We start from the raw sequence: 26,235 nt of genomic DNA, 5'->3' as shown, positions 1-26,235 counted from the left end.
TTTATGGAATTTATGATAAATATTTTGAATGAGGCTAATATTTTTACTTATAATAAGAAGAAACACGACATGTACCGGATACGAATAAAGCGGGTTAGTGTTAAGACATTTCAACACGATTAGTTAAAAGGGTCAACACGACAGGTTTATTAAATGAGTCAAGTTAGTGTTGAGGTCCTTCAACCTGTTTAACTTCGAACACGACACGACACGTTTATCAACTCTAATAAGTAGTAGGGTATATTTAATTGTTAGTGAGACAAATAAGTAATAAAATTGTAGTGAGTTGTTACCATATAAAAATTGTTGCATTAATCAAAAACAAATGAAAACAAGTTAAATAGATTTTTTTTTTTGGTGTTCCACCTGATTCACCGTTTTAGCTGATCTAGATTCAGAGATCAGTTTTGGGCGGTTAGATTCCAATCCCCTCCCAATTATTGTTGTGGGGATCGAACACGCGATCCTTCCTACCAAGTGTAGTCCCAATCACCACTTCATCAACAGTCAATTGGTAAGTTTAATGTTGTTGGTCTAGTTTAATTTCGTATGATTATGCAAGCAATAAAAAAAAATACTACGCATAATAATTAGTTGAAATAGAGCGAACCGACGCAACTATGACCTTTGTCTATAACAAAAGCTTGGAATTAATGGAACTCGACATTAAGTATTGTGAACTTGCTTTCCATAGCTTATTTTGATTTGTTTAGAAAAAAAGTAAGATACGATAACATAAGTTTATACAAAATAAGTTTAGATAATAAAACGCATAAATTGACATAATGTCAGCTTTTGCGCCAGCAATTGGTTGTACCATGCTTAGTACAACCGGTGATGATAAATTATAAACTACCGAAATTTATAAATTTTGTTCATTTGGATTAGCTGAGCTAAATTGATGTAATAAGGAGTTGATTTGAAAACTATCATTTTTCACTAAGTTAACTAAGACTTATTAGTGAGGTCTTAAAAACTGGCTCTGCTCGCCCGTCTACGCTCCGACCAAGGAACTCATAATTTAGAAAATGTTTTCATCGATTTATTTTTAAATGTATAAAACATATTGCTGGTACGGTTAAAGGTGGGATATTTTGTTAGGATTGAAATTTTGGAAGTGCGCTTGTGATGGTGATAAATAAATTTTTTAGTAAAAGTGAAAAAATCTACTTGTAAAAAAAATCAATTTTATTTTGTCATTTAATAACAGATTAAAAATGGCAATAGCAAATTACAATGCGCGCCAATACTTAACAAAATAAGAAATTTCAAATATGAATTAAAATACAATGCAAAATATTTCATTTTCGATCACGTCTTGTATATTTTTTTTTCAATTTTAGTTGAAGACATGCATTATACATAGTATTACCAATTTGGACTTTACTTTGGCCTATGTAATAATTTGATATTTTCATATATACCTTGCTCTCAAATTAAACTCAACTCAATAGAATAATTAGGTCACTAAATATAAATGAATACATTTTCAGCATCTTCATTTACATATATTCAAAATTAAGATATGCATGGGTTGTGTACTGATAATTAGAATTTTATAATAACTCGGCATGAAAAGTATTTTTCTAACTCTAAGAATAAACCTCTCTAGTCCAATCTAATTAAATTTCTCCTGGTTTGGTCCAATCGTTTCTTTTAGGCCTCGTTTGGTTGAATGTGGGAAATGCAAATTCCTTGAAAAATTATATTCCTATGTAATTGGAATTCTTAGAAAATGCTAAATTGTGTTTGGTAAACCATAGGAAGTGGAAATTCCTATGGGAAGTTTCACTTACCTAGGTCTCCCTAGGTAATTAAATGCCTCCATTTCGTGGGAAGTGGAAATTCATGGGAATTTCTACTTCCTATGAATTTGTCAACCAAACAACTCCAAAGAATTTCAATTCCTAGGAATTTCAACTTCACGTGTTTTTATTTATAAACCAAACAAGGCCTTAGTATTGTCTCTCACTTATTTTACAATTAATAAGTATTAATATTTGGAAAACTTATCATTTACTACTCTCACTTTGACGAATTTAAATAAATGTAAATGAAGATGTTGAAAAAATAAATTACATTATCTAGTTCTTACATGGAAGTACGATTATTATCAAAATTTCCATAAAATTTCTAAAACTTTTTAACTTCTCATTTATATATATATATATGTATTAATAGATAAAAGACTTTTACTCTAAACGTCTCCATCATCTTGATAGTAATTTTAAATTTATTATATTATTACTATGTGTAGGCAATTTATATTATCGTCAACATATTAACAAAATAAGAAGTTTCAACGCTTTATCATTTCCAACCACATCTTTAATAAGGAAAAAATTTGTGTAGAACGGATTCACCGTGAGTCCGGGTTTACTAGAAAGCTTCTTGAAGTTCCTTAGTGGAGCCGGCATTGCCTCCAAATCCGGTGTATAGTAGTACGACAGAGAGCTCAGACGATAATATAATGGGGAAGCAAATGATGACTTTCTGGACAAATTTGGTGGTTTGAAGTCAGTTGAACAATAGATGACCGCAATAGCAATCCACAAAAGATGACATGGATTTCAAAATCAATAATTGAAGGAAAATAAGGATTAGATCGACATAACCATCGCCGTTTTTGTCCATCTCATCCATCACCATCTTCACTTCACTTCTTCCGGCGATGTTGCCGATCCTAGGGCGTGTAACAGCGACATGAGTTCCGATGCCGAGATCTTTCCATCGCCATTTTTGTCAAATTTCTAGAAGATTATCTCGATTTCTGTTTGAGATTTTCTCTGAGAGTTGAGCAAGCAAACCATTGCAGAGATAAATGAGAGAGAAAATGGAGATAAGGGGAGATGAATGGAGAAGAACTAATCAAAGGAGAGAGGAAGAGAGTTGTGAAAATGAATAAGCCCCTAAAATATTATTGTCAGATATTAGAATATTATTGTCATATATTAGAATATTAGATTATTAAATTATTAATGTCAGATATTAGATTATTAATGTCATATATTAGAATAGTATTGTCGGATATTAGAATATTAATGTCATATATTTGAATATTATTGTCAGATATTAGAAAATTACTGTCAGACATATTGGACTCACGGTGAGTCCGGTCTCACACAATATCTTTCCCTTTAATAAAACTTCTATTTCAATCCAACACCATTATTCTACTAATTTGGTCTTCACTTCAATATTTTTTGGAATGCTATCCAAAGCAAATCGAAAACACTGAACAACCTATCCCACCAAAATAAAGTCATTTACGTATTATAGTTTTTACATTTATAATGTATTAGATTTAAATAAGGAATAAATTACATTATGTCGAGATGAATCTCCCTGCAAACTTCAAATCTATATTATGCAGTAGATAATTATTTGATATTTATAAATCTACTTCATCTGAAATGCACACTTTATCAACTAATCTACTCGTAATACATAAGTCACTCGTACTTTGTATCTGCTTACAAATCATGCTTCAATCTAGTAAAAAACACCCTCTAAACTCTACCCTCCATCTAGAAAACATACAAACACAAATTTATGACCTAACTTCAAGCAACTTTTAGAAAAACCTTAAAAAGTATACTAAAAATTTACAACTCATATATTAACCCTAATTAACCATTTAAACTAGTGAAAAAAAAAAAAAAGGTAACCATTTAAACCGACTTATACTCTTACCATTTTCTTAACTCTTCATTTTTTTTCATAACACTATATGAATAAAATAAAAACCTAAAATGTCATTCATTTTCAAATAAACTCTCTTTAAAAAAAACTCCAAAAAAAAAAAAAGAAAAAGAAAAAGAAAAGAAAAAGAAAAGAAACAAAAGGAACACCAGTTTTCTCTTTCTCTCTCCTCCATTTTTTGCTTTGGGGTTCCGCCTCTTCTCTTTCTCTCTCCTCTTTTTCTCTCTCTTCTTGTATAGTCGAAAATCCAAGAACAAATTTCGGATGTGTATGCATCTTCATCTTCTTCATAATCTTTGGTACTCTTCTTTTGACTCTTTAATTTTCTCTCTCCTCGTGTTTAGGGTTTTTTTATCTATGGGTTTTAATTTTTGGAATTTATGATTAATTTATGAAGTGTGATTGTGATTTTAATTTTTGATTTCTGGGTTGTTTTTTTGGTAGATATCAGAGAAATTAATCAAGGAAAGTTTGGATTTTTTCAGAAATGGCTACCTTAAGATCGAGTTTGCCGTCGCGGCTTCGGCAGCTCTTTTCTAATGAAGGATCTTTTGGTCCTTCTGTTCAACTTGATTCTGAGACGGTTAGTTTATTTGATTTTGTTGTTGTTTTTTTGAATTTTTGATTTGTTTTTGTACTAGGGTTTTTTGGCATTGATTGCTGATTTAGGGTTTTTTTTTTTCTTTAATTGTGGGGATGGATTTTTGATTGGGTTGTTTGTTAGGGTTTACTAAATAGTTAATTGTAAGGGTTTTGGATATTATTTGATTAATTAGCAGTTTAATGTACGTTTTGTTATTGGGTTGATTGTGCTTTTATCAAAATTTTAACAAGTTTTGAAACTTTATTGGGTTTGTGTATGTGACTTTGTAATTAAATATAATTTTGCTTCATGTCAGTCTTGTGTAAATAAAAATGCTTTGCTTGTTGAATTAACATTCAAAATACTGTGGAAGAATCTTCTTATTGGTGACTTGCAAGTCTATCTATTTGTGCAAATTTAAAATGGTGCCTGGATTTGAAATAGCGCCGCAAGATAGCTATATATGTTTGGTTTTTGAGTGATTTGGGTATTGTAATTGTAAAACGAAATGGTGTGAAAATTGTCTTGATTAGATTATTAAACCTGTAAATTAGATTTTAGTGCACCCCACAATAGTAGGTGAATATGGCTGAGGCAATTGACTAAACTTATGGATCAGATTAATTGCAGCTATGTGATAAAGTTTTCCATGTGTGTCAAGATCTTATGAGAGGAGGAAGATATTTTTTTACCATTTTTTTTTTTTGCATCGTGATCAATGGGTGAAGGTGAAGATTCTGAATCTTGTTTAATAATTGATTAGATTGATAGGACCTTGTGTTTCTCTGGTTTTTGTAATATGGAGTCATTATAAGGATGAGGATACATTTGAATAGATTGAGATCTTATACTAAATAAATTGGACGAATTTGTTTCCACGTAGTAATGTTTTTTTTTATCTTGGTGTTTTTACATGAAAGATGTATGATCAGTGCCTATTAGCAGCTCTATTATTCTGCTTATGAAATTCATATATAAGGCTTTATTTTGGTATGATCAATACCAGTATCAGCTCATTCCTTCTGTGTACAATAGTTGTATGATGAATTCTATCTTTCTGTTTAATTTCTTGCCGTAATTTAAATGATAATCTGGTTTTTTCTGTTTTCTCATTGTGTCACATTCTCATTCACTTTGAACTAGTCAAGGCTTTCTCGAAACTCGAAACTGTTGATATTAGAGGGATTGGGTAATATTGTGGATCATTAATGCTTATTGTCCAGGGCTCTAGGCAGAGACTTTTTACCAACTATGATTTGATACTGTTGTATTCTCAAATCAGTTAATTGATCTCAATGGTGGGTTTTGTTGATTTTTTTTTTTTTTTTCCCTTGCAGCCTCCTAAAATCAAAGCATTTATTGACAAGGTTATTCAGAGTCCACTGCAAGACCTGGCAATTCCATTGTCTGGTTTTCGCTGGGAGTACAACAAGGTGGTTCTTGGTACTATTTGAAATGACGTTTTTACATTTGTGTATGATGCTTGCCTCAACTTATCTTTTCCGGTCTTTTTAGGGGAATTTTCATCATTGGAGACCACTGTTTCATCACTTTGATACATACTTCAAGGCGTATCTAATTCAAAGGAATGACCTCCTCCTGTCAGATACTATTACAGAGGACGAGGCCCCATGTCCGAAGCATGCTGTTTTGCAGATCTTGAGGGTGATGCAAATCATCCTTGAGAACTGTCACAATAAGGGTTCATTTGATGGTCTAGAGGTACTCTGAAGTTTTTTAGTTTATCTGTTTATATCAGTAGTCTTCATTACAATTGAATTGATGCATGCAACTTTGCCCAACTAATCTTGTTTACTGTTATTGCTTTCTGGACAGCATTTCAAGTTCCTTCTTGCATCAACAGATCCTGAGGTTCTTTTGGCCACATTAGAGACTCTTTCTGCACTAGTGAAAATACCTCCCTCTAAGTTGCATGTAAGTGGAAAGATGATTGGACTTGGCTCTATCAATAGTTGCCTATTGTCACTAGCCCAGGGATGGGGGAGCAAGGAAGAAGGCCTGGGTTTGTATTCGTGTGTTGTGGCAAACGAGAAGAGTCGAGAAGAGGGATTATCTTTATTTCCCTCTGACGCACAGGACAAAGATGAAAAGTCTCAAACTCGTCTAGGCTCAACCTTGTACTTTGAATTGCACGGGGTTAGTCCTCAAAGAAGTGGAGAAAGCAGTAGTGATGTAAAATCTTCTAGTTCAACCATGATACATATGCCAGATCTGCATTTAAGGAAAGAGGATGATCTTTTGCTCCTTAAGCAATGCATTGAGCAGTATAATGTACCATATGAGCAGAGATTCTCGCTGCTCACAAGAATCAGATATGCAAATGCTTTTCGTTCTCCCCGATCAGGCAGATTGTACAGTAGAATTTGCCTTCTTGCTTTTATTGTGCTTGTGCAGTCTAACGATGCAAATGATGAGCTTGTGTCCTTTTTTGCTAACGAGCCGGAATATACTAACGAGCTAATAAAGATAGTTCGATCTGAGGAAACTATTTCTGGAACTGTCAGAACACTTGCTATGCTTGCATTGGGAGCTCAATTGGCTGCATATTCATCATCTCATGATCGAGCCAGGATGCTGAGTGGTTCAAGCATTAATTTTGCTGGGGGAAACCGAATGATTCTTCTGAATGTACTTCAGAAGGCAATTTTGTCGCTGAAGAATTCTAATGATCCTTCATCTCTTGCTTTTGTCGAGGCACTTCTGCAATTCTATCTGCTTCATGTTATATCTACTTCAAGTTCGGGGAGCATCATCCGTGGTTCAGGAATGGTTCCAACATTTTTGCCTCTTTTGGAGGATTCAGATCCTGCGCATATGCACCTTGTCTGTTACGCTGTGAAAACTCTTCAGAAGCTGATGGATTACAGTAATGCAGCTGTTACCCTTTTGAAAGATTCAGGAGGGGTTGAACTTTTAGCCCAGAGACTGCATATAGAGGTTCAAAGAGTAATTGGTACAGCAGGTTCAGATGATAATGTGATGGTTTTGGGCGAGGGTTCAAGCTCTTGCGAGGATCATTTATATGGTCAGAAGAGGCTCATTAGGGCTTTGTTGAAGGCTCTTGGGTCTGCGACCTATGCTCCTACAAACGCATCCAGCTCCCAGAGTTCTCACGATAGTACCTTGCCATCCACTTTGGCTTTGATATTTGGTAATGTTGGGAAATTTGGTGGTGATATTTATTGCTCAGCTGTTACCGTTATGAGCGAAATCCTCCATAAAGACCCCACTTGTTTCCCTATTTTACATGAATTTGGTCTGCCAGATGCATTTTTATCTTCAGTTGTTGCTGGTGTACTACCTTCTTCGAAGGCTCTCACGTGCGTGCCTAGTGGCTTGGGTGCTATTTGCCTTAATACCAAAGGTTTGGAGGCAGTTAAAGAAAGTTCTGCATTGCGTTTTCTTCTGGATATTTTCACATGCAAGAAATATGTTGTTGCTATGAATGAAGCTATTGTTCCTTTGGCAAATGGTGTGGAAGAGCTGCTGCGTCATGTATCTTCACTCAGAAGCACCGGGGTTGATATTATTATTGAGATTATTAACAAAATCTCTTCTTTTGGGGAGGGCAGCTCATCAGGCTCCTCTGAAAAGGTCAACGAGGGCAATTCTATGGAAATGGATTCTGGAGAGAAAGCAAGTGGAAGTGAAAGCTCTTCCAGTATTGTCACTCCTGATTCTGCTGGGGAGGGAATTACTGACGATCAATTCATCAACTTGAGCGTCTTCCATGTAATGGTGCTGATTCACAGGACAATGGAGAATTCAGAAACTTGTAGGTTGTTTGTAGAGAAGTCTGGTATTGACGCTTTGTTGAAGCTTTTACTCCGGCCTAGTATCGCCCAATCCTCTGAGGGGATGGCTATTGCTTTGCATAGCACCATGGTTTTCAAGGGCTTCACCCAGCATCACTCTACTCCGCTAGCTCGTACTTTTTGTTCATTTTTGAGGGATCATTTGAGGAAGGCTTTGACTGGATTTAGTCTGGTTGGAGGGTCATTCTTGTTGGATTCTAAGACTAAACTTGACCATGGAGTTTTCTCTTCATTGTTTCTTGTTGAATTTCTTTTATTTCTCGCTGCTGCAAAAGAAAATCGGTGGATATCTGCATTGCTTACAGAATTTGGCGGTGATAACAAGGATGTATTGGAGGATATTGGGAGAGTGCATCGTGAGTGTTTATGGCAGCTTGCACTTCTTGAGGATGCTAAAGTAGATGTACAAGAAGGTGCTGATTCTGTTTCTGCACCAGAATCACAGCAGGTATCTAGTTCTGGCGGGACTGATGAACAGAGAGTCACTTCTTTTAGGCAGTTGCTTGATCCACTATTCAGAAGAAGGATGTCCGGTTGGAGCGTTGAGTCCCAATTTTTTGATCTTATTAATCTCTATAGAGATCTTGGTAGAGCAAGTGGGATTCAGAGAAGTACTTCTGATGGCTCAAACTTACGTCTGGGAAGCAGCCAGCAATCACGTGAGTCAGGTGGTTCAGATACTGATAGTGCTTCTAGAAGGGAGGAGGATAAGCAAAAAATTTATTTTTCATCTTGTTGCGATATGGTTAGATCACTCGTGTTACACATTATGCATCTACTTCAAGAGTTGGGAAAGTCCATGATGTTGCCTTCTCGTCGACGTGAGGATGCTGTTAATATATCACCTTCTTCTAAAGCTGTAGTATCTACCTTTTCCTCTATCTGCCTGGAACATATGAATTTTGGGGGTCATATGAGCCCTTCTGGATCTGAAGCATCAGTAAATAGCAAGTGCCGATACTTTGGCAAGGTTGTGGATTTCATTGATGGCATCTTAATGGACAGGCATGATTCCTGTAATCCTGTGCTGTTAAATTGCTTGTATGGGCAAGGCGTCATTCAGTCTGTGTTGACTACATTTGAAGCTACAAGCAAATTGCTGTTTACGGTCCCTGCATCACCTATGGAGACAGATGATGGAAATCTGAAACACGAGAAAAAGGAAGAGTCTGCACATTCATGGCTCTATGGACCTCTTGCTAGCTATGGGAAGCTGATGGATCACCTGGTCACCTCATCATATATACTGTCTCCCTTTACTAAACACTTGCTTGTTCAGCCTTTATCTAATGGTAATATTCCATTTCCGCGGGATGCTGAGACATTTGTCAAGGTTCTACAGTCTATGGTCCTGAAGGCTGTGCTTCCAGTATGGAATGATCCACAATTTGTTGATTGCAGCTATGAATTCATCACTTCAATTATCTCTATTATTAGGCATATATATTCTGGAGTTGAAGTGAAAAATGTTAGTAGTAGTAGCAGCAGCAGCAACCGTGTAACTGGTCCACCTCTAAATGAAGCAGCTATTACAACAATTTTAGAAATGGGGTTTACAAGGGCCAGAGCTGAAGAAGCTCTGAGACAAGTTGGAGCCAACAGTGTTGAGTTGGCAATGGAGTGGCTGTTCAATCATCCAGAGGAAGTCCAAGAAGATGACGAGCTTGCTCGTGCACTTGCTATGTCTCTGGGAAACCCGGAGTCAGAATCAAAAGAAGATGCTGTGATTGAAAGCAATCAGCATTTTGAAGAGGAGATGGCACAGCTTCCACCAATTGATAAATTGTTGTTGACTTGTGTTAAGCTTTTGCAGTCAAAGGAATCCCTAGCATTTCCAGTTCGAGACTTGCTTATGACAATGTGCTCCCAGAACGATGGTCAATACAGACCTAATGTTATCTCCTTTATTGTTGACCAGATAAAGCAATGTAACTCTGTAACAGATGGTGGGAATAGCTCTATGCTGTCTGCGTTGTTTCATGTTCTTGCTTTGATTCTTCATGAAGATGCTGTGTCCCGGGAAACTTGTCTGAAAAATGGCTTGGTAGAGCTTGTCTCTGATGTATTGTGGCAATGGGATGTGGGATCAACTGGTGGGATAGATGCACATGTTCCTAAATGGGTAACTGCTGCATTTCTTGCTGTTGATCGTTTGTTACAAGTGGATCAGAAGCTGAGTCCAGAGGTTATTGAATTGTTGAAGAGGAACACTGAGAGTGGCCAGCAGAAATCAGTCGTTATTGATGAGGATAAGCAAAACAAGCCGCTGGAATCATTACAACAGCGTGTTGATTCTGATCAGCAGAAGAGGCTTGTTGAGGTTGCTTGTAGCTGTATTAGGAAGCAAATGCCCTCAGAGACAATGCATGCTGTTCTCCAGCTATGTGCGACACTGACACGAACCCACTCTGTTGCTGTTCATTTTCTTGATGCTGGGGGTCTTCCGTTGCTTCTCAATCTACCGACGAGCAGCCTGTTCTCTGGGTTTGACAATATTGCATCTACTGTCATCCGTCATATTCTTGAAGATCCTCAGACTCTTCAGCAGGCAATGGAGTCTGAGATAAGGCACAATATTGTTACTGCAACAAACAGACAATCTAGTGGAAGGCTTACTGTCCGCAACTTTCTGTCAAATTTGACATCCGTGATATCTAGAGACCCGGTGGTGTTCATGAGGTCTGCACAGTCTGTTTGTCAAGTTGAGATGGTTGGTGACAGGCCATATATTGTCTTACTGAAAGATCGTGAGAAGGATAAATCTAAGGACAAGGAGAAAGAAAAGGAAAAAACATCTGAGAAGGATAAACCATTGGGTATTGATGCGAAGCCTGCTCCTGGTGGTCTTTCACCTTTGGTGTTAGGGGGTGGGCAAGGGAAGCTTCAGGAATCCAAGAGTTTTAAGGCTCACAGGAAACCTCCCCAAAGCTTCATCAATGTAATCGAACTTCTCCTGGATACAGTTGTAACGTTTGAACCCCCTAAGAAAGATGATTCCTTACCTGGAGCTTTGGGTACGCAGTCAACAACTAAAATGGACATCGATGTCGCTACATACAAAGGAAAAGGAAAGGCTCCTGTGAGTGAATCTGAAGAAAATGAAGCACAAAACCAGGATGTTTCTGCTTCACTGGCCAAAATTGTGTTTATGTTAAAGCTTCTCACAGAGATTCTTGTCACATATTCTGCTTCTGTGCATGTTTTGTTGCGGAAGGATGTTGAAATTAGTAGCTGCAAGAACCTGCCACAGCATGGCTCTTCTGGTTGCACCTCTGGGGGATTATTTTTCCATGTTCTTCACAAATTTGTCCCCTACTCTAAAAGACCCAAAAAAGAAAAGAAATTAGATGGTGACTGGAAGCACAAGCTTGCAACCAGGGCTAGTCAATTTTTGGTAGCTGCATGTGTGCGTTCTGCTGAGGCAAGGAAGAGAATATTTACAGAGATTAATTCAGTTTTCAGTGACTTTGTGGAATCTGCTGAGGGTTTCAATTCACCAGGCACTGAAATTTTGGCCTTTATTGAACTTCTTAATGATGTGCTTGGTGCTCGATCCCCAACTGGTTCATATATCTCGTCAGAAGCTTCTGCTACTTTCATTGATGTTGGTTTAGTCAGATCATTGACTCGTACCCTACAAGTGTTGGACCTTGACTTGGGTGACTCATTAACAGTTGTTACTGGACTCACCAAAGCATTAGAATTGGTAACAAAGGAATATATACATTCTGCTGATTCTCATGCAGGTAAGATTGAGGGTTCTGCCAAACCCTCTGATATTAATTTGCATGAGAGAACTGAAAATAGTAGCGAGGGTGTGCAAGCTATAGCAGCTGCTTCTCAAGAGAATGATAATTCTGTTACTGATGTTCGAGGCGATTCTTTTAGTGTTGGGCATATGTATGGTGGCTCTGAGGCTGTAACAGATGATATGGAGCATGATCAGGATCTCGATGGAGGCTTTGCTCCAAACGAAGATGATTACATGCATGACACACCAGGTGATGGAAGGGACCTTGAGAATGGGGTCGCTAATGTAGGAATCAGAATTGGAATTCAACCGGATGGGCAAGAAACTCTAGATGACGACGACGATGATGAGATGTCTGTAGATGATGCGGATGATGGAGATGATGATGAAGATGAAGATGAAGATGAGCATAATGATTTGGAAGAAGATGAAGATCACCACCTTCCCCATCCAGATACTGATCAGGATGACCATGAGATGGATGAAGATGAGTTTGATGAAGAAGTTTTGGAGGAAGAGGATGAGGAGGATGAGGATGATGAGGATGGACTCATACTTCGGCTGGAGGAAGGCATCAATGGGATCAATGTACTTGATCATATAGAGGTTTTTGGTAGAGATCACAGTTTTGCTAATGAAACTCTGCAAGTGATGCCTGTAGAATTATTTGGCTCTAGGCGCCAAGGGCGTTCTACTTCCATATACAATCTTCTTGGACGAAGTGAAAACACTGCGCCGTCTCAACATCCACTGCTCGTTGAGTCACACCCTTCTTCAACTTCGACGACTTCTAGGGCTTCAGGTAGATTGGTGTTGCATTTGATTTTTTTTTTTTTTTTCTACAGTTGGTTGCTTATCTTATTATTCTTAGTGTAGACTTTTTAACACATGCTTTGACTTTCAGAAAATACAAGTGATCTGTTGTTTTCTGATAGAAACTTGGAAAGTGCTTCTTCTCGGCTAGAGACTATATTTCGTTCTGCGCGAAATGGACGTCAAAGTCACAGGTTTAATTTGTGGCTTGATGATAATGAGCAAGGTGGTGGTTCAAGTTCATCTGCTATACCACAAGGCTTAGAGGAGTTTATTGTGTCGCAGCTGAGGAGGCCAGAGACGGAGAAGCCTTCTGATGAAAACAGGACCAGTGTTGACTCTGAGAGAAAGATTGATGCTGGTGAGCTGCAGCCATCTGAAACAAGTATGAGGGAAGATACTCCAGTTGAGAGTAATGCAAATGGCCAAAGTTCTTATCCTCCCGTACCATCATCTGAAGCAATGGACAGCTCTAATTCTGATAATAGATTGGGGTCTACACCTCATCAAGGAACTGATGTTGCACAGTCTCAGTCTGTTGATTTGCAATTTGAACATAATGATGCGGCAGTTCGAGATGTTGAGGCAGTGAGCCAAGAAAGTGGTGGCAGTGGGGCAACTTTGGGAGAAAGTCTCCGAAGCCTTGATGTTGAAATCGGGAGCGCTGATGGTCATGATGATGGAGCAGACAGGCAAGGTTCTGCTGACAGAATGCCGTTGGGTGAGTCACTGGGAACTCGGACCAGGAGAAACACTGTTTCGTTTGGTGCGACTACCCCTGCTGGTTGCAGGGATACACCACTTCATAGTTTAAGTGAAGTTGCAGAAAACCCTAATCAGGAGGCTGAGGAAGGTGTTCCTGGTGATGGGGGGCAAACGACGGGTGATGGTGAGTCTGGTTCAATCGATCCTGCATTCCTTGATGCACTTCCAGAAGAGTTGCGAGCTGAAGTTTTATCTGCTCAGCAAGGTCAAGTTACCCAGCCTGCTAATGCTGAGCAGCAGAACACCGGAGATATTGATCCTGAATTTCTTGCGGCACTGCCGGCAGATATTCGAGCTGAAGTTCTTGCGCAGCAGCAGGCACAGAGGCTTCATCAATCTCAGGAGCTGGAAGGGCAACCTGTTGAGATGGATACTGTGTCAATAATTGCTACCTTTCCTTCAGAACTTAGAGAAGAGGTGAAGTAGCAGACATCTTTAAAAGATTAATTTAAGTGCTGATTTTCATGTATTCATCTTTATTAATTCACATTTTTGCCAGGTCCTTTTAACATCTTCTGATGCTGTGCTGGCAAATTTAACTCCTGCTCTTGTTGCTGAGGCAAACATGTTACGTGAAAGATTTGCTCATCGTTATCACAGTCGCACTCTCTTTGGTATGTACCCAAGAAGCCGAAGAGGTGAGTCTTCCAGAAGAGGTGAAGGAACTGGCCTGGACAGAGCTGTTGGTACCATTGCTTCACGTCGTTCAGTTGGAGGTAGACTACTTGAAGCTGATGGTGCTCCCTTAGTTGATACGGATGCTCTTAAGGGAATGATACGGCTGCTGCGTGTTGTTCAGGTGTGTAATGCTTCATTGAAGATTGCTGAAATTATTGATTTGTTAGTTTTTGAAAGATTCTTATGTTTATTTCTTTGCAGCAAGTCTATAAAGGCTCATTTCAGAGACTTCTTTTGAATCTGTGTGCTCATTCCGAGACCAGGACTGCATTAGTTAAAATTTTGATGGAGATGCTGATGCTTGATGAGCATAAGCTGGGCAGTCAGCAAAATGATGCTGAGCCTTCATATCGGTTGTATGCTTGCCAAAGCCATGTGATGTATTCACGCCCTCAGTTTGTTGATGGTAAGACTTATTGTAATTTTACTCATGGAATTTATTATTTACTAATGGAGCTTTGCTTGCTTCTGTTTGATTTGATTCTATGTGGATGTGTTCACGAGAAGATCCACTGTATAATTGTAATCAAGGCTTCTTTGGAACTTGAATTTGTAGACTGTTCAAATTCCTTTACATATGAATGTTCACTTTATTCCATTTTTGTTTTGATATGAAGTTCAACATTTTGAAATGCATTTTTCTTACTTCTTCCTTTTATTCCTCTTATTGTATGGTCTTTCATGTGGTGATTAGGAGTCCCTCCTTTGGTTTCTCGGCGAGTTCTTGAAACTCTAACCTACCTGGCTCGAAATCATCCCTTTGTTGCTAAGATTCTGCTCGAACTGAGATTGCCACTTGAGTCTCATTGTGCATCTGAGAATTCAGATAAAGTTCGTGGTAAAGCGTTGATGATTGTTGATGCTCAAAATTCTGAGGCGCATGAAGAGTTGCATTCTGTTGCTCTGTTATTGGGACTTTTGAATCAACCTCTTTATTTGAGGAGCAATGCACACTTAGAACAGGTGAAGATATTATGTTGATGGCGTTTCTGTCTTAGTTTCATTTGTATCTTTTGCTCTGGTTCGATAATGATGTTTTCTATTTCATGCCAGCTCTTAAGTCTATTGGATGTTATAATTGACAATGCTGGAAGCAAATCTAGCCAAAATAAACCTGGATTACCTGCTCCAGAACAGCCGTCTGGCTCTTCTGAGGTACCTACAACCGATGCTGAGATGCAACCTACTGATTCAGGAGCTATTTCTTCTGAAGTCAATGTGGAATCTAAAGTTGATGAATCTATGGTACCTTCAGTATCTGGTTCAAGTGAGGCTTATGATGCTCAGACTGCGCTGCTTAGCCTTCCTCAATCTGATCTTAGGCTGTTATGTTCTTTACTTGCAACTGAGGGGTAAAGTTCTTCAAATCATTTGTTAATGTCATAAATTTCCTCTTGTTTTATTCATAGGGTTGCGTCACTTGTGTGTTCCATTGCTCTCCAAAATTGTATGCTTAACATACTTCACTATTCCTTGTTGGCTTTCAGAGAATGGTCACTTTGCACCATATCTTTGTCTTATTATCTTTTGTTGTTCTGCATTTCTACTGAGCTCATTTGTGTTGCCTTTTTGCTTTTTAAAAATAACGTAAGGTTTTATTCAGTTTGTCAGATAATGCTTATGCACTTGTTGCTGATGTGCTGAAGAAGTTGGTGGCTTTTACTCCATCTCATTGTCATTTATTCATAACTGAGCTTGCAAACTCGGTGCAAAATTTAAGTCAATCTGCCATGGAAGAGTTGCATTCCTTTGGAGAGGCTGAAGGAGCACTCCTACATTCTACTTCTTCTGACGGAGCAGCGATACTGAGGGTGTTACAGGCTCTTAGCTCTCTTGTTTCCTCTGTGAACGAGAAGCAAGAAGATCAGCAAAATGTTGTTGGAAAGGATCACAATGTTGCCCTTTCTCTTGTTAGCAAAATCAACTCTGTTTTGGAACCCTTATGGCTGGAGCTGAGCAGTTGCATAAGCAGAATAGAGGTTTATTCGGAGTCTGGCCTTGAACTACCTCCATCTCTAGCTGTCAAATCTAAACCTTCCACTGCAAGCCCACCTCTTCCTGCTGGCAGCCAAAATGTTCTACCTTACATCGAGTCTTTCTTTGTGACATGTGAGAAAATATATCCTGGACAGCCTGGTGCAAGTCAGGACTTCACTGTTGCTGCTGTTCCAGAAGTAGATGATGCCAGTACTTCTGCCAGCAAGCAGCAGGTATCAGGCCCTGTCTCCTGTGTTGATGAGAAGCGTGCTGCTTTTGTGAAGTTCACTGAGAAGCATCGGAAGTTGTTGAATGCTTTTATACGGCAAAACCCTGGGCTGCTTGAAAAGTCCTTTTCCTTGATGATAAAGGTTCCTCGTTTCATTGATTTTGATAACAAACGTGCTCACTTTAGATCAAAGATAAAGCATCAACATGACCATCATCACAGTCCTTTGAGGATTTCAGTGAGAAGAGCATACATTCTTGAAGATTCATACAATCAACTGCGAATGAGGTCTACCCAAGAATTGAAGGGAAGGTTGACTGTGCATTTCCAGGGAGAGGAAGGTATTGATGCCGGAGGGCTAACTAGGGAATGGTATCAGTCATTGTCCCGGGTTATCTTTGACAAAGGTGCCTTATTGTTCACTACCGTGGGCAATGATTCTACCTTTCAGCCGAACCCAAATTCTGTGTATCAGACTGAGCATCTATCGTACTTCAAATTTGTTGGGCGAGTTGTAAGTATACTATCTTCATCCATGCAAATTTGTGTCATTTACTTAGTTACTGGTGCTGAGCTACATGAAACATTACAGGTTGGCAAAGCCCTTTTCGATGGCCAGCTTTTGGATGTTCATTTTACTCGCTCATTTTACAAGCATATCCTTGGTGTAAAAGTGACTTATCATGACATAGAAGCCATTGATCCAGACTACTACAAAAATCTTAAATGGATGCTTGAGGTATGTATCTTGTTTTGCTGTGTCCTCTTTATAAGTCATATGTGAAACTTTTCTTTGCTTCTTTTATCCCCTTCATATTTTTTTTTGCCTCTTTAGAATGTCCTTTCTTACCATCTCTATGTTTCTGCAGCATGATATAAGTGATGTGCTAGATCTTACTTTCAGCATTGATGCTGATGAAGAGAAACTGATATTATATGAAAGGACACAGGTATGAATTCTCTCTATTTACCATGTGTGTGTGTGTGTGTGTGTGTGTGTTTTCCCCCTCAAAGGTAAGGTTTTAACATTTACACTTGGCTGAATAAATACAGGTGACGGATTATGAGCTAATTCCTGGTGGACGAAACATTAAAGTCACAGAGGAGAATAAGCATCAATATGTAGATTTAGTTGCGGAACACAGATTGACAACTGCAATTCGTCCTCAAATTAATGCTTTCTTGGATGGATTCACTGAGCTGATTGCTCGAGACCTCATATCCATTTTCAATGACAAAGAACTTGAATTATTGATAAGTGGGCTTCCGGATATTGATTGTAAGTATTGTGTTCTTTAACCACGCATCCTAGGCCCAAAGAAATTCTCTTTAGTGCCTTTCTTTCTGGTCTCTGACCATCCATATTTGTTTTGCAGTGGAGGATATGAGAGCGAATACCGAATATTCTGGGTACAGTCCTGCATCTCCGGTTATTCAGTGGTTCTGGGAGGTGGTCCAGGGATTTAGCAAGGAAGATAAGGCACGCTTACTGCAATTTGTTACTGGCACTTCCAAGGTGATTTTTTTATTTTTTTTTCTAATAAATATATTTATATGATTTAGTTTTGGCATTTTGTTTGGATTAGCCCAAAAGTTATGGGGTGATTCCTTTTGTTATTTCATTTTAGACCTTGTCTTCTTACAATGGTTTTTGATCTAATTTTGATACCTTCTGTTATTCTTTCAGGTTCCCCTTGAAGGTTTCAGTGCCCTTCAAGGCATTTCAGGCGCACAAAAGTTTCAAATACACAAAGCATACGGAAGTCCAGATCATTTACCATCTGCGCATACATGGTAAAAAAAAATCTCTTGGTCAAACTTCGTCAGTTGTCCCATTGTAAGATGTGCTTAGATTTTTTATAAATGACTAAACTTTGATTTTTAATCTCAAACAGCTTCAACCAGTTAGATCTACCCGAGTATCCTTCTAAAGAACATCTGCAGGAGAGGTTACTGCTCGCGACCCATGAAGCTAGCGAGGGATTCGGATTTGGCTAAGAATCTTGATTTATTTTGGGTAGTGGGAACGAGAGAGTTACTGTAGATAAAAATTGTTTCCTTAGTTATCATTGAGCTGTAATTGGGAGGGCAAGTTGGAATGTGGACTTTTGAGTTGGTAAAATTGTTAATATAATGTACAGTTCTATTAATTTGTCCACCTATATAATTGATACATGGCAGTTTTTGGTCTTGCCAATTTGCATTTAGTCTGAAGGTATTATATAAAGTTAAATCTTATTTTTCCATAGCTAATAGCTTTGAGAGTGCGAAAAAAGACTTATTTTAAGAAAAAGCTTCCATTAGTAAAGGGGAAGCGTTAATCAATTAATCAGCTAATTGGTTTTACAACTAATAATAAAACCAAGTTGTCCTTTTTTTTTTTTTGGCCTTCAAAAAACCATACATGATACATGTACCCAAGGAGTTTAAAAAGCATGTTCCATTGTCTTGTTGGGTTATATAAATGCCTAAATGACTTGAAATTCTTTTTATGAATGAAAATTTCTAATACGATGTATTAAGAAGACATCAAAGTATCCATTAACTTTTATCCATTATTAACGAGTTAAAGTAGAAATATTAAGCATTAACTAATCATTAATAATGTTCTACACAAAGAGCTTCAACTATTTAATTCATAAGTCTTCGCGAGATAAATCATGAAATCATAATTTTCACATAGGATAAGCAAAGATTAAATTAAAGTTTTTTTTTTTTTTTTTTTTTTTTTTATGACAATTATAGTAATGATTCATTCGTGTTTAACAAAGAAAAACCCAAATCTAAATTATGGGAATGATTATCAACCTAGTGTATTCATTAACTTTTATTCTCGTCAAGTAGTACACCTACTACATCTAATGGACCCTCTAATCATCTTAATCAGACAACTCACACGTTTCCCGTGTTATTAATGACATTTTCGTGATTTTAAGATATGGTCGAAATACTAAATTTGGTCCAAAACCAACACCCTTGCACTATTTCGACCATATCTTAAGATCTAGAAATGGTATTGACCTGATTGCAATTGGGTTAGAAAGTAGACATTTAGATCTTTCCAATGATATATTATTTGTCTTAATCCGAGTATAGAATCAAAAATTATGATAAAAACAAAAATCGTAAAAAAAACTGAAAAAGAAATGCCTAGAAATTTTGAAATTCTAGAAGGAGAAACGCCTAGAATTTTTGCTTCTCCCTTGAAATTTCGAAAATTCCACTACCGGATTTTCGAAAAAATCAGGCGTTTGGCCTCCTCCTAAACATTAAAAAAAAAAAAAAAAAAAAAAAACACGACTTAAACTCCGGAGATGATATTACCTTCGTTCGATGGTGGTTTGTTGGAAGGAAAATGTTAGATTGAGTTAAAGGGAAGAAAAACATGAAATATAGGTGAGGGTATGTTCATACATTCATGTTATGTGGATATTACCTGATAAAATATGAGTATCGTTTGGCTTTCCACTAAAATTCCTTTTTTTTTTTTTTTTTTCCGTTCTTTTTATAGATGTCACGTGACTTTTTGTTAATGGATCGATACATTCCAACGAAACAGCAGCACAGTGTCCACAGCACTTGTGTTGTGTAAGCAAAACCAACTTTCCCCACTCTTCGTTCCTGAAACCATACTCTTACCAATTTCAATGGCGCTATCATTACATTTCTTCCATCACCCTAAACTCTCCTCCATTTCAAGTTCAACACCTCCTAAAAACTCACTTTCTCTCTCCTCCATAACCCCATCTTCCACTAAAATGCCCACTTTCTCTCTCCTCCGAAATCACCATCTTCTTAGAAATCGTCCCCCAATCAAACCCCCCTTTTCACCTTCTTTCTCAAATACCCAGTTCAAATTTAGAGTCAATGCTTCTTCTAGTAAACCTGTATCTTCTTCTTCTTCAAAAAGTAGCAGTACAAAATCAATTGTTTTCTGGGCAATTGTTACCGCCATTTTAGCGGTTTCTAACAGGGTTTTTTACAAGCTTGCTCTTGTTCCTCTTCAGAATTACCCCTTTTTCTTGGCTCAATTCATCACTTTTGGGTAACATTTTTTGCACCCCTTTTTTATTTGCTTTCTTTTGGATTATGGGTAATCGCTAATTTTATCAGACTTAATTAATTGTCAGTTTTACTGATTTTTATGTTTTCAATACTTTTGATGGGTACTATAATTATGGTGATTGCTGATCATGAACTTCAATGTGATGATAGAATTAAGGTTTAATAGCTGGTTTTGGTAATTTTGGTATTGTTATATATGGTGTATAGAGAAGGGTGCCTAGAGTCACAAAGGTTATGATGTAGACGGGATTAAGGGGATCGCCCCCACGAGGTTGATCCACTGACTTTGTTGTTGTAAATGATTTTCTGATGTGTTTTTAATTTCTCTTAGCTAAGTAAATTAAAGCATTTATTGAGTGATTTATGCATTTTCCGCTTGTTATTTTTACTGTTAAATTTTAATTTTCAGCTACTCTGTATGAACGACTAGGATTTCCTTAATTGTATTGAATGAACGACTATAAAAATTGGTTATGTTATGAATGTTGTTTCTTGTGTACAGTAGATCCTTTCATTGTGATTGAGTGTTGTTGTAACTTGTAAGTCGTCAGGTCTTACAAGAGGTTCTGAATTTCTGATTTATGCAACACAGGTATGTGGCTATTTACTTTGCTATATTGTTCATTCGACACCGTGCAGGCATAGTGACTGATGAAATGCTAGCTATTCCGAAATCTCGTTTTGTGCTCATTGGTCTTCTTGAAGCACTTGGTCTTGCTGGTGGCATGGCATCTGCAGGTACAGCTGACTGATTGACTTATTCACTAGATACTTGTAATGCATTAGTTTTCATGGGTTTGTATGAGAATCGGTTACAGATGTTCCTTAAATTCTAATATTATGATCCATTTTAAACAACCTCATTGCAATCAGGATAAAGCTGCATCCTTTTACGGTTTTGACTCTATTGCTCTCTAATCTTCCCTAGGTGGAAACCTCTTTAAAAGCATTTTGTGGCAATGGGATCGAAAAATATTCAGTATATATAGTATTTCACCTTATTCATCTTGTTCTCGTTTCTCATTATGTCTATTGAAAACTGCAATCTAGAATGCCGGTCACGCCTTTGTATTGTGATCAAATTGTTAGATTAACTTATTGAAAAACAAACATGGTTTACTCCCTCTCAGTCTTTGCCCTCTGGTTCTGCCAAAGATCTTTCCTTAGTCACCATTTTTCTTATACCAGTACCATTTTTTTTGCAGCCATGATTCCTGGCCCAGTGATACCAATTTTGCATCAGGTAAATTGAGTAGTTGCAAGTGAAATAGATGTTCGGTTTCATGATTGTACTACTATAATTTATCTGGTTATGGCTTTGTTCTCGTACTGAATTATAATTCCTCTATGACCCAACAAGATTTGCAAACTGCTGCCATCAGTAAATTTATACCAAATGGATTAACTTTATTAATTATCGTGAAATCAGATGAAAGTAGTTAGCATATGTGCTTCTGTGAGCTGTTATTAATGGAAGTCATGTTTACTGACCCTAAAGAGGCAATAGTAAGTATTGTACCTATAGTAACTGTCTTACTTATCTCTACTCAATACTGTATGGAACCATACAGATTTCTCCCAGCTGACGGTACGGATCTGTATTTGGGCTTAGCAGAGGTTGTGCCTTAATCTGTGAGCTTTAATTACTGGCTACTCCTCCCTTTGGCTTTATTCTGATATTCTTTTGTCACAGTTTGGGCACAACTGATTAGTTATCCAGCTCTTACTATAACAGCCTTGACACTATTGAAGTTGTGCACTATAACTTCAGTGTTGGATCCCCAGTACTTACTGAGATTTGTATTGCAATGTTTATGGACTGATATCTGAACAATTATCTTTTTGCTAGGAGCTAGGTTATATGTATATCTGGTGTGATACTGATCTGAAACAGAGTTTTTAACATCTAATGCAAAATTTACCTGTCATAACTGTTGAAAATGTTTTAACTTTTAAGCAACATAAGACCTTAAAATCAGTTGAATCTGATCTCTGATATTACCTCATCTTGTGCCCTCTCACAGACTTTTCTGGTGTGGCAACTGTGTCTCTCTTATATCATCTTGGGCAGGCGTTATTCATTTATGCAAATAGTTGGCTGCTTACTTGTGGCTGCTGGTGTCGTCGTTGCAGTTTCTAGGCATGTTCAAGCTCTCAACTATATTTCCAGATCATGAACTAATTAATTTGATGCACCACTATTGTTTTCAATAAGCTATCTTTTCGGTCCTTGACTCTTTGCACTTCTCATACAGCACTCCTGAAGGTGTAATGCACACACACAACTTTCATAATTCCATAGGTAATTGAATGTAGTAAAATTTTATGTCCTGCCTTTTGTGCGCCAGTAACTCTTGACTATATGAGAGGCAACTTGCCAGTAATACAGATATTTTTTATCCTATAATGCTAGCATTTGAAAAGTATGTTTGGTCTGGAAGGACAGCCAATTTTATTTTTTCTTTTCTTTTCTTCGTCTCCTTTATTTTTTTTATTGGAGATGGAGATGGGGGGCATTGGAATCATGGAAGTTGTGAATGAGTTCTCTTATGCATGCTAACTGCAGAATTCATGTTTGCGAGAAAGCAATTCTGATGTCAATTTTATGTGTTTCAGGTGTCCTAAATGACCATTTGCAGCCACTTATCCCTGTATTTACTGTTTGTTTTTTTTTTTTTTTTTTTTTTTTGTCTGCAGTGGGTCTGATGGTCACCGAATCCTTTCTGGAATTGCATTTGCGTGGCCAGCTCTCATGATTGCTTCAGGTGCTTTCCATGCTGCCGCATCTATCTTGAAGGTCATATTTTTTTTTTCATTTTGTTAGTTTCTACAGCTCGTGATACGTCCATACGTGTGACAATAATAGTTCTTCAAACTAACAACACAATTTTTATGGACAGGAATTTATATTTGTTGATGCTGCAACGCGGCTCAAGGTATTATTGGTCATTACGATTTCATACTCTTCTTGTCCTGCATCATTCTTCAGACGATGAAGACTTCTGGATGCTCTTTTGTCTTTTTTCTTTAATATTATAATCCTTTTAGTCATGGTTTATTAACCTTAAGATTTTCTGATCATGCAGGAGAAGTCTCTTGACATATTTGTTGTCAACTCCTTTGGATCTGGCTGTCAGGTAATACTTGTCACATACCTTGTCCATTCTTTTCTTTGAAAATTAGAAATTGACGATTTCTTTTTATTTTTGGGTATTCTAGGCTCTTTTTGTTCTTGTTTTGCTCCCATTGTTATCAAATTTGAAAGGTATTCCATTTGATCAACTGCCTCAGTATCTAAAAAGTGGAGCTGGTTGCTTTTTGAACATTGGAGCCAATAACACAGGCAAGTTCTCTTGACTGAATAGAATATCATACCTGTCCGAGCATCGATCTAATTTGGAGGTTATTGAACTAGTTGCTGTGTAAAAAGGGTTCTGGTAGTCAACATTAGTTAAAGTAGAAGTAAAGAAACAATGGAATTGGTTGATAAAAAAAGGTGATGTTGTGACCATTCACAGTTTTCTAGAAGTTTTTCTTCCTTGTTCATCTAGATTCTTGACTTAGTCTGTAGTCACTTTATATAGAGGCTGTAATGTGATATTCCTTGTGTGTATCCACATAAAGGAAGCAAGGAATTGTCTTTATTTACTTTTTAAAAAGAAAAAATATATGCAAAATTGCAAACTCCGACCATTGGATGATGGGGCAAGGAGAAGGTAAGGCACTTAGACTTGGAGGAATGCCCATTTTGGGGTAAATCTACTGGGCTGTGAGCAAACTGCTCTGACCCCGATTTATGAAAGAGACGAATAAATGACCTGAAAAAAGTTTTCAAGGATTCAACCGACTAGTCTTATGTTTGTATTCCATTTTTCAAGTTAGTGTACTTATCAGCTGTAGAATAATCTCTGTTTTATGACGGGCTGATCTGGTAATTTAATTTTGTGCTCACAATCAACAAATGCTTACATTCTTCTTTCTTTTTGGATTAATGAGAGACTGAGAGGAGGTCTGTCAAGGCACAAACACCAGCACAATTTTGGTAAAGGGGGAGGGGGGAAGGTCGAATTCAGAACCTAATATAGCCAATACAGTGTTTATTTTATTTGAAATAATTTAGAATGCTATGGATGTTTCTTTCAGGATGTGATGGAGCTCCGCTGCTACCCCTTCTGTATGTGGTCAGCAACATAGCATTCAACATATCAGTCCTCAATCTACTAAAAATTTCAAGTGCCGTTGTGTCTTCACTTGTTACCATGTTATCAGGTTGTCTTTTCACTCTCAAGTGCTTCTTTTCTCCCTCCACAAATTCGATTCTTTGATTTTATACTTCATACTTTACATTTTTTAAGTGGTTTTTTTTTATCTTAATTTGCAGTGCCAATTTCCATTTATATTCTTTCCCTCCCATTGCCATATCTCCCTGAAAGTTCAAGCTTGGGCTCATACTTCGTCCTTGGAAGTGCAATTTTGATGTTAGGACTAGTTTGTTACAACTTACCTCAGTATTTTAGCAAAGCTCTTGACAAAAATGGGGAATCATAACGAATTATGACTCTGCAATAGATTTTGAGCATAAATTTTGAGCATTGTCGATTCGTCGGATACTCATTTTTCTTTTACTGTGAAACATTGAATATAATATCCTGATACATTTTTGTATATAGTCTGGATGAAATAGTACTATACTGCTGTTAAGTTTGATGAATTATTTGTAACAGATTTTTTGGGAAGAAGTATTAAAGATCTAAACCACAGCCCCACTAGGCCACTAGTTCAGGTCGATGGCATTTTCGTGGCTGATACAACTATACAAGTAAACATCATTGGGAATTTGGGATATACATTTCTAAATACCTATACTAAGAAATTATTGATTGAGAATGCTCTGTACTTTGTAGTAATGTTCTACACATAAGGATTACGGAGTACCAATTATTAACTATACCTATGACTCTATGAGAGAAGCTCCGAGTCTGGACATTGTTACATCTACCCACTATCACCAATCAATTAACCATTAACCATATATGGGTGCAAAATTTAACCCACTTTTGCCACTTTGATACTCCGTATAAAATAAAGTAACGATGATGTAAACAATAGTACTTAGGGCTTGTTTTATTCACCTTATAAAAATAAGTTTTAGGTCTAATAAGTTCAGATAAGTTAAAATAAGGTATAATAAGTTCAATAAGGTCTAATAAGCTCAATAAAATTTAAGAAGTTCCAATAAGTTATATAAGTTCTAATAAGTTAAACAAGGTCTAATAAGGTCAATAAGTTTCAATAAGGTCTAATAAGTTTTAATAAGTTTAATAACGTCTAATAAGTTCAATTAAGTTTAGATCCAATAAGGTGAAGAGAACACACCCTTAATTTGTAAACCAAGTTTTTTCCTCTTCGAAAATATCTTAGATAAAGCGTTCTAAATTCAAAGAATATCAAAATTTGACCAGATCATATTCTTTATCGTATTAAAAGAACAAATACTTTAAACCCGTTACATAAATTTGGAAATGAGCTAAAAGCAAATTGATACGGAGTAATATAATCTAAAACAGTCCATAACAATCGTCTTTTAGGTAATTCATGAATATTTTTTCCTCATCAAGATCCATTCTAACTTGTCACTTAAAATTACCCAAATCAAAGTCCGTAATAATCGTACAATTGTCCAAAACAAAAGTTAAAAATCCCCTTTTTTTATTAAAAAAAAAAGTACAAATAAAAATAAATTACGGAGTATCAGAATATATTTTAATTTTAAAAAAGTCAGCTTTAAAATTACGAAAGCAAAACCGCGTAAATTCCGTATATTAATACCACGCGT

General features: G+C 37.1%; 2 protein-coding genes across 3 annotated transcripts; both read left to right on the top strand.

The window, feature by feature from the left end:
• Positions 1-3,859: 3,859 nt before the first annotated feature.
• Positions 3,860-18,583, top strand: LOC110709815 (E3 ubiquitin-protein ligase UPL2-like). 2 transcript variants are annotated; one of them, XM_021888070.1, is made up of 17 exons: positions 3,860-4,001; positions 4,188-4,285; positions 5,623-5,718; positions 5,801-6,007; positions 6,122-12,674; positions 12,777-13,867; positions 13,950-14,249; positions 14,330-14,534; positions 14,823-15,091; positions 15,182-15,480; positions 15,732-16,848; positions 16,927-17,073; positions 17,204-17,284; positions 17,388-17,613; positions 17,711-17,850; positions 18,022-18,128; positions 18,230-18,583. In XM_021888070.1, the coding sequence occupies exons 2-17, from the start codon at positions 4,190-4,192 to the stop codon at positions 18,330-18,332; spliced, it is 11,037 nt and encodes a 3,678-aa protein (XP_021743762.1). In that variant the 5' UTR covers positions 3,860-4,001; positions 4,188-4,189; the 3' UTR covers positions 18,333-18,583. The 2 variants fall into 2 exon arrangements, with proteins under 2 accessions (XP_021743762.1, XP_021743761.1); XM_021888069.1 differs by having other exon boundaries at positions 4,147-4,285.
• A 742-nt stretch (positions 18,584-19,325) lies between these two features.
• Positions 19,326-25,064, top strand: LOC110709814 (protein CLT2, chloroplastic-like). The gene is made up of 10 exons (XM_021888068.1): positions 19,326-20,379; positions 20,992-21,137; positions 21,605-21,642; positions 22,424-22,539; positions 23,097-23,196; positions 23,300-23,335; positions 23,486-23,536; positions 23,619-23,742; positions 24,543-24,668; positions 24,781-25,064. The coding sequence occupies exons 1-10, from the start codon at positions 19,982-19,984 to the stop codon at positions 24,945-24,947; spliced, it is 1,302 nt and encodes a 433-aa protein (XP_021743760.1). The 5' UTR covers positions 19,326-19,981; the 3' UTR covers positions 24,948-25,064.
• Positions 25,065-26,235: the final 1,171 nt, after the last annotated feature.

This window comes from Chenopodium quinoa, unplaced genomic scaffold (assembly GCF_001683475.1).
Source record: "Chenopodium quinoa cultivar QQ74 unplaced genomic scaffold, ASM168347v1, whole genome shotgun sequence".
Lineage (NCBI taxonomy): Eukaryota > Viridiplantae > Streptophyta > Magnoliopsida > Caryophyllales > Amaranthaceae > Chenopodium > Chenopodium quinoa.
This window is presented reverse-complemented; position numbering and strand designations above follow the sequence as displayed.

Bases quoted from the DNA above. Each gene is read 5' to 3' on its own strand.
- LOC110709815 (XM_021888070.1), top strand. From the start codon at position 4,190: ATGGCTACCTTAAGATCGAGTTTGCCGTCGCGGCTTCGGCAGCTCTTT. The intron at 15,092-15,181 runs GTGAAGATATTA...ATTTCATGCCAG, and splicing joins GCAATGCACACTTAGAACAG to CTCTTAAGTCTATTGGATGT. The intron at 17,851-18,021 runs GTGATTTTTTTA...TTATTCTTTCAG, and splicing joins TTGTTACTGGCACTTCCAAG to GTTCCCCTTGAAGGTTTCAG.
- LOC110709814 (XM_021888068.1), top strand. From the start codon at position 19,982: ATGGCGCTATCATTACATTTCTTCCATCACCCTAAACTCTCCTCCATT. The intron at 22,540-23,096 runs GCATGTTCAAGC...TTTTGTCTGCAG, and splicing joins GTCGTCGTTGCAGTTTCTAG to TGGGTCTGATGGTCACCGAA. The intron at 23,743-24,542 runs GCAAGTTCTCTT...TGTTTCTTTCAG, and splicing joins CATTGGAGCCAATAACACAG to GATGTGATGGAGCTCCGCTG.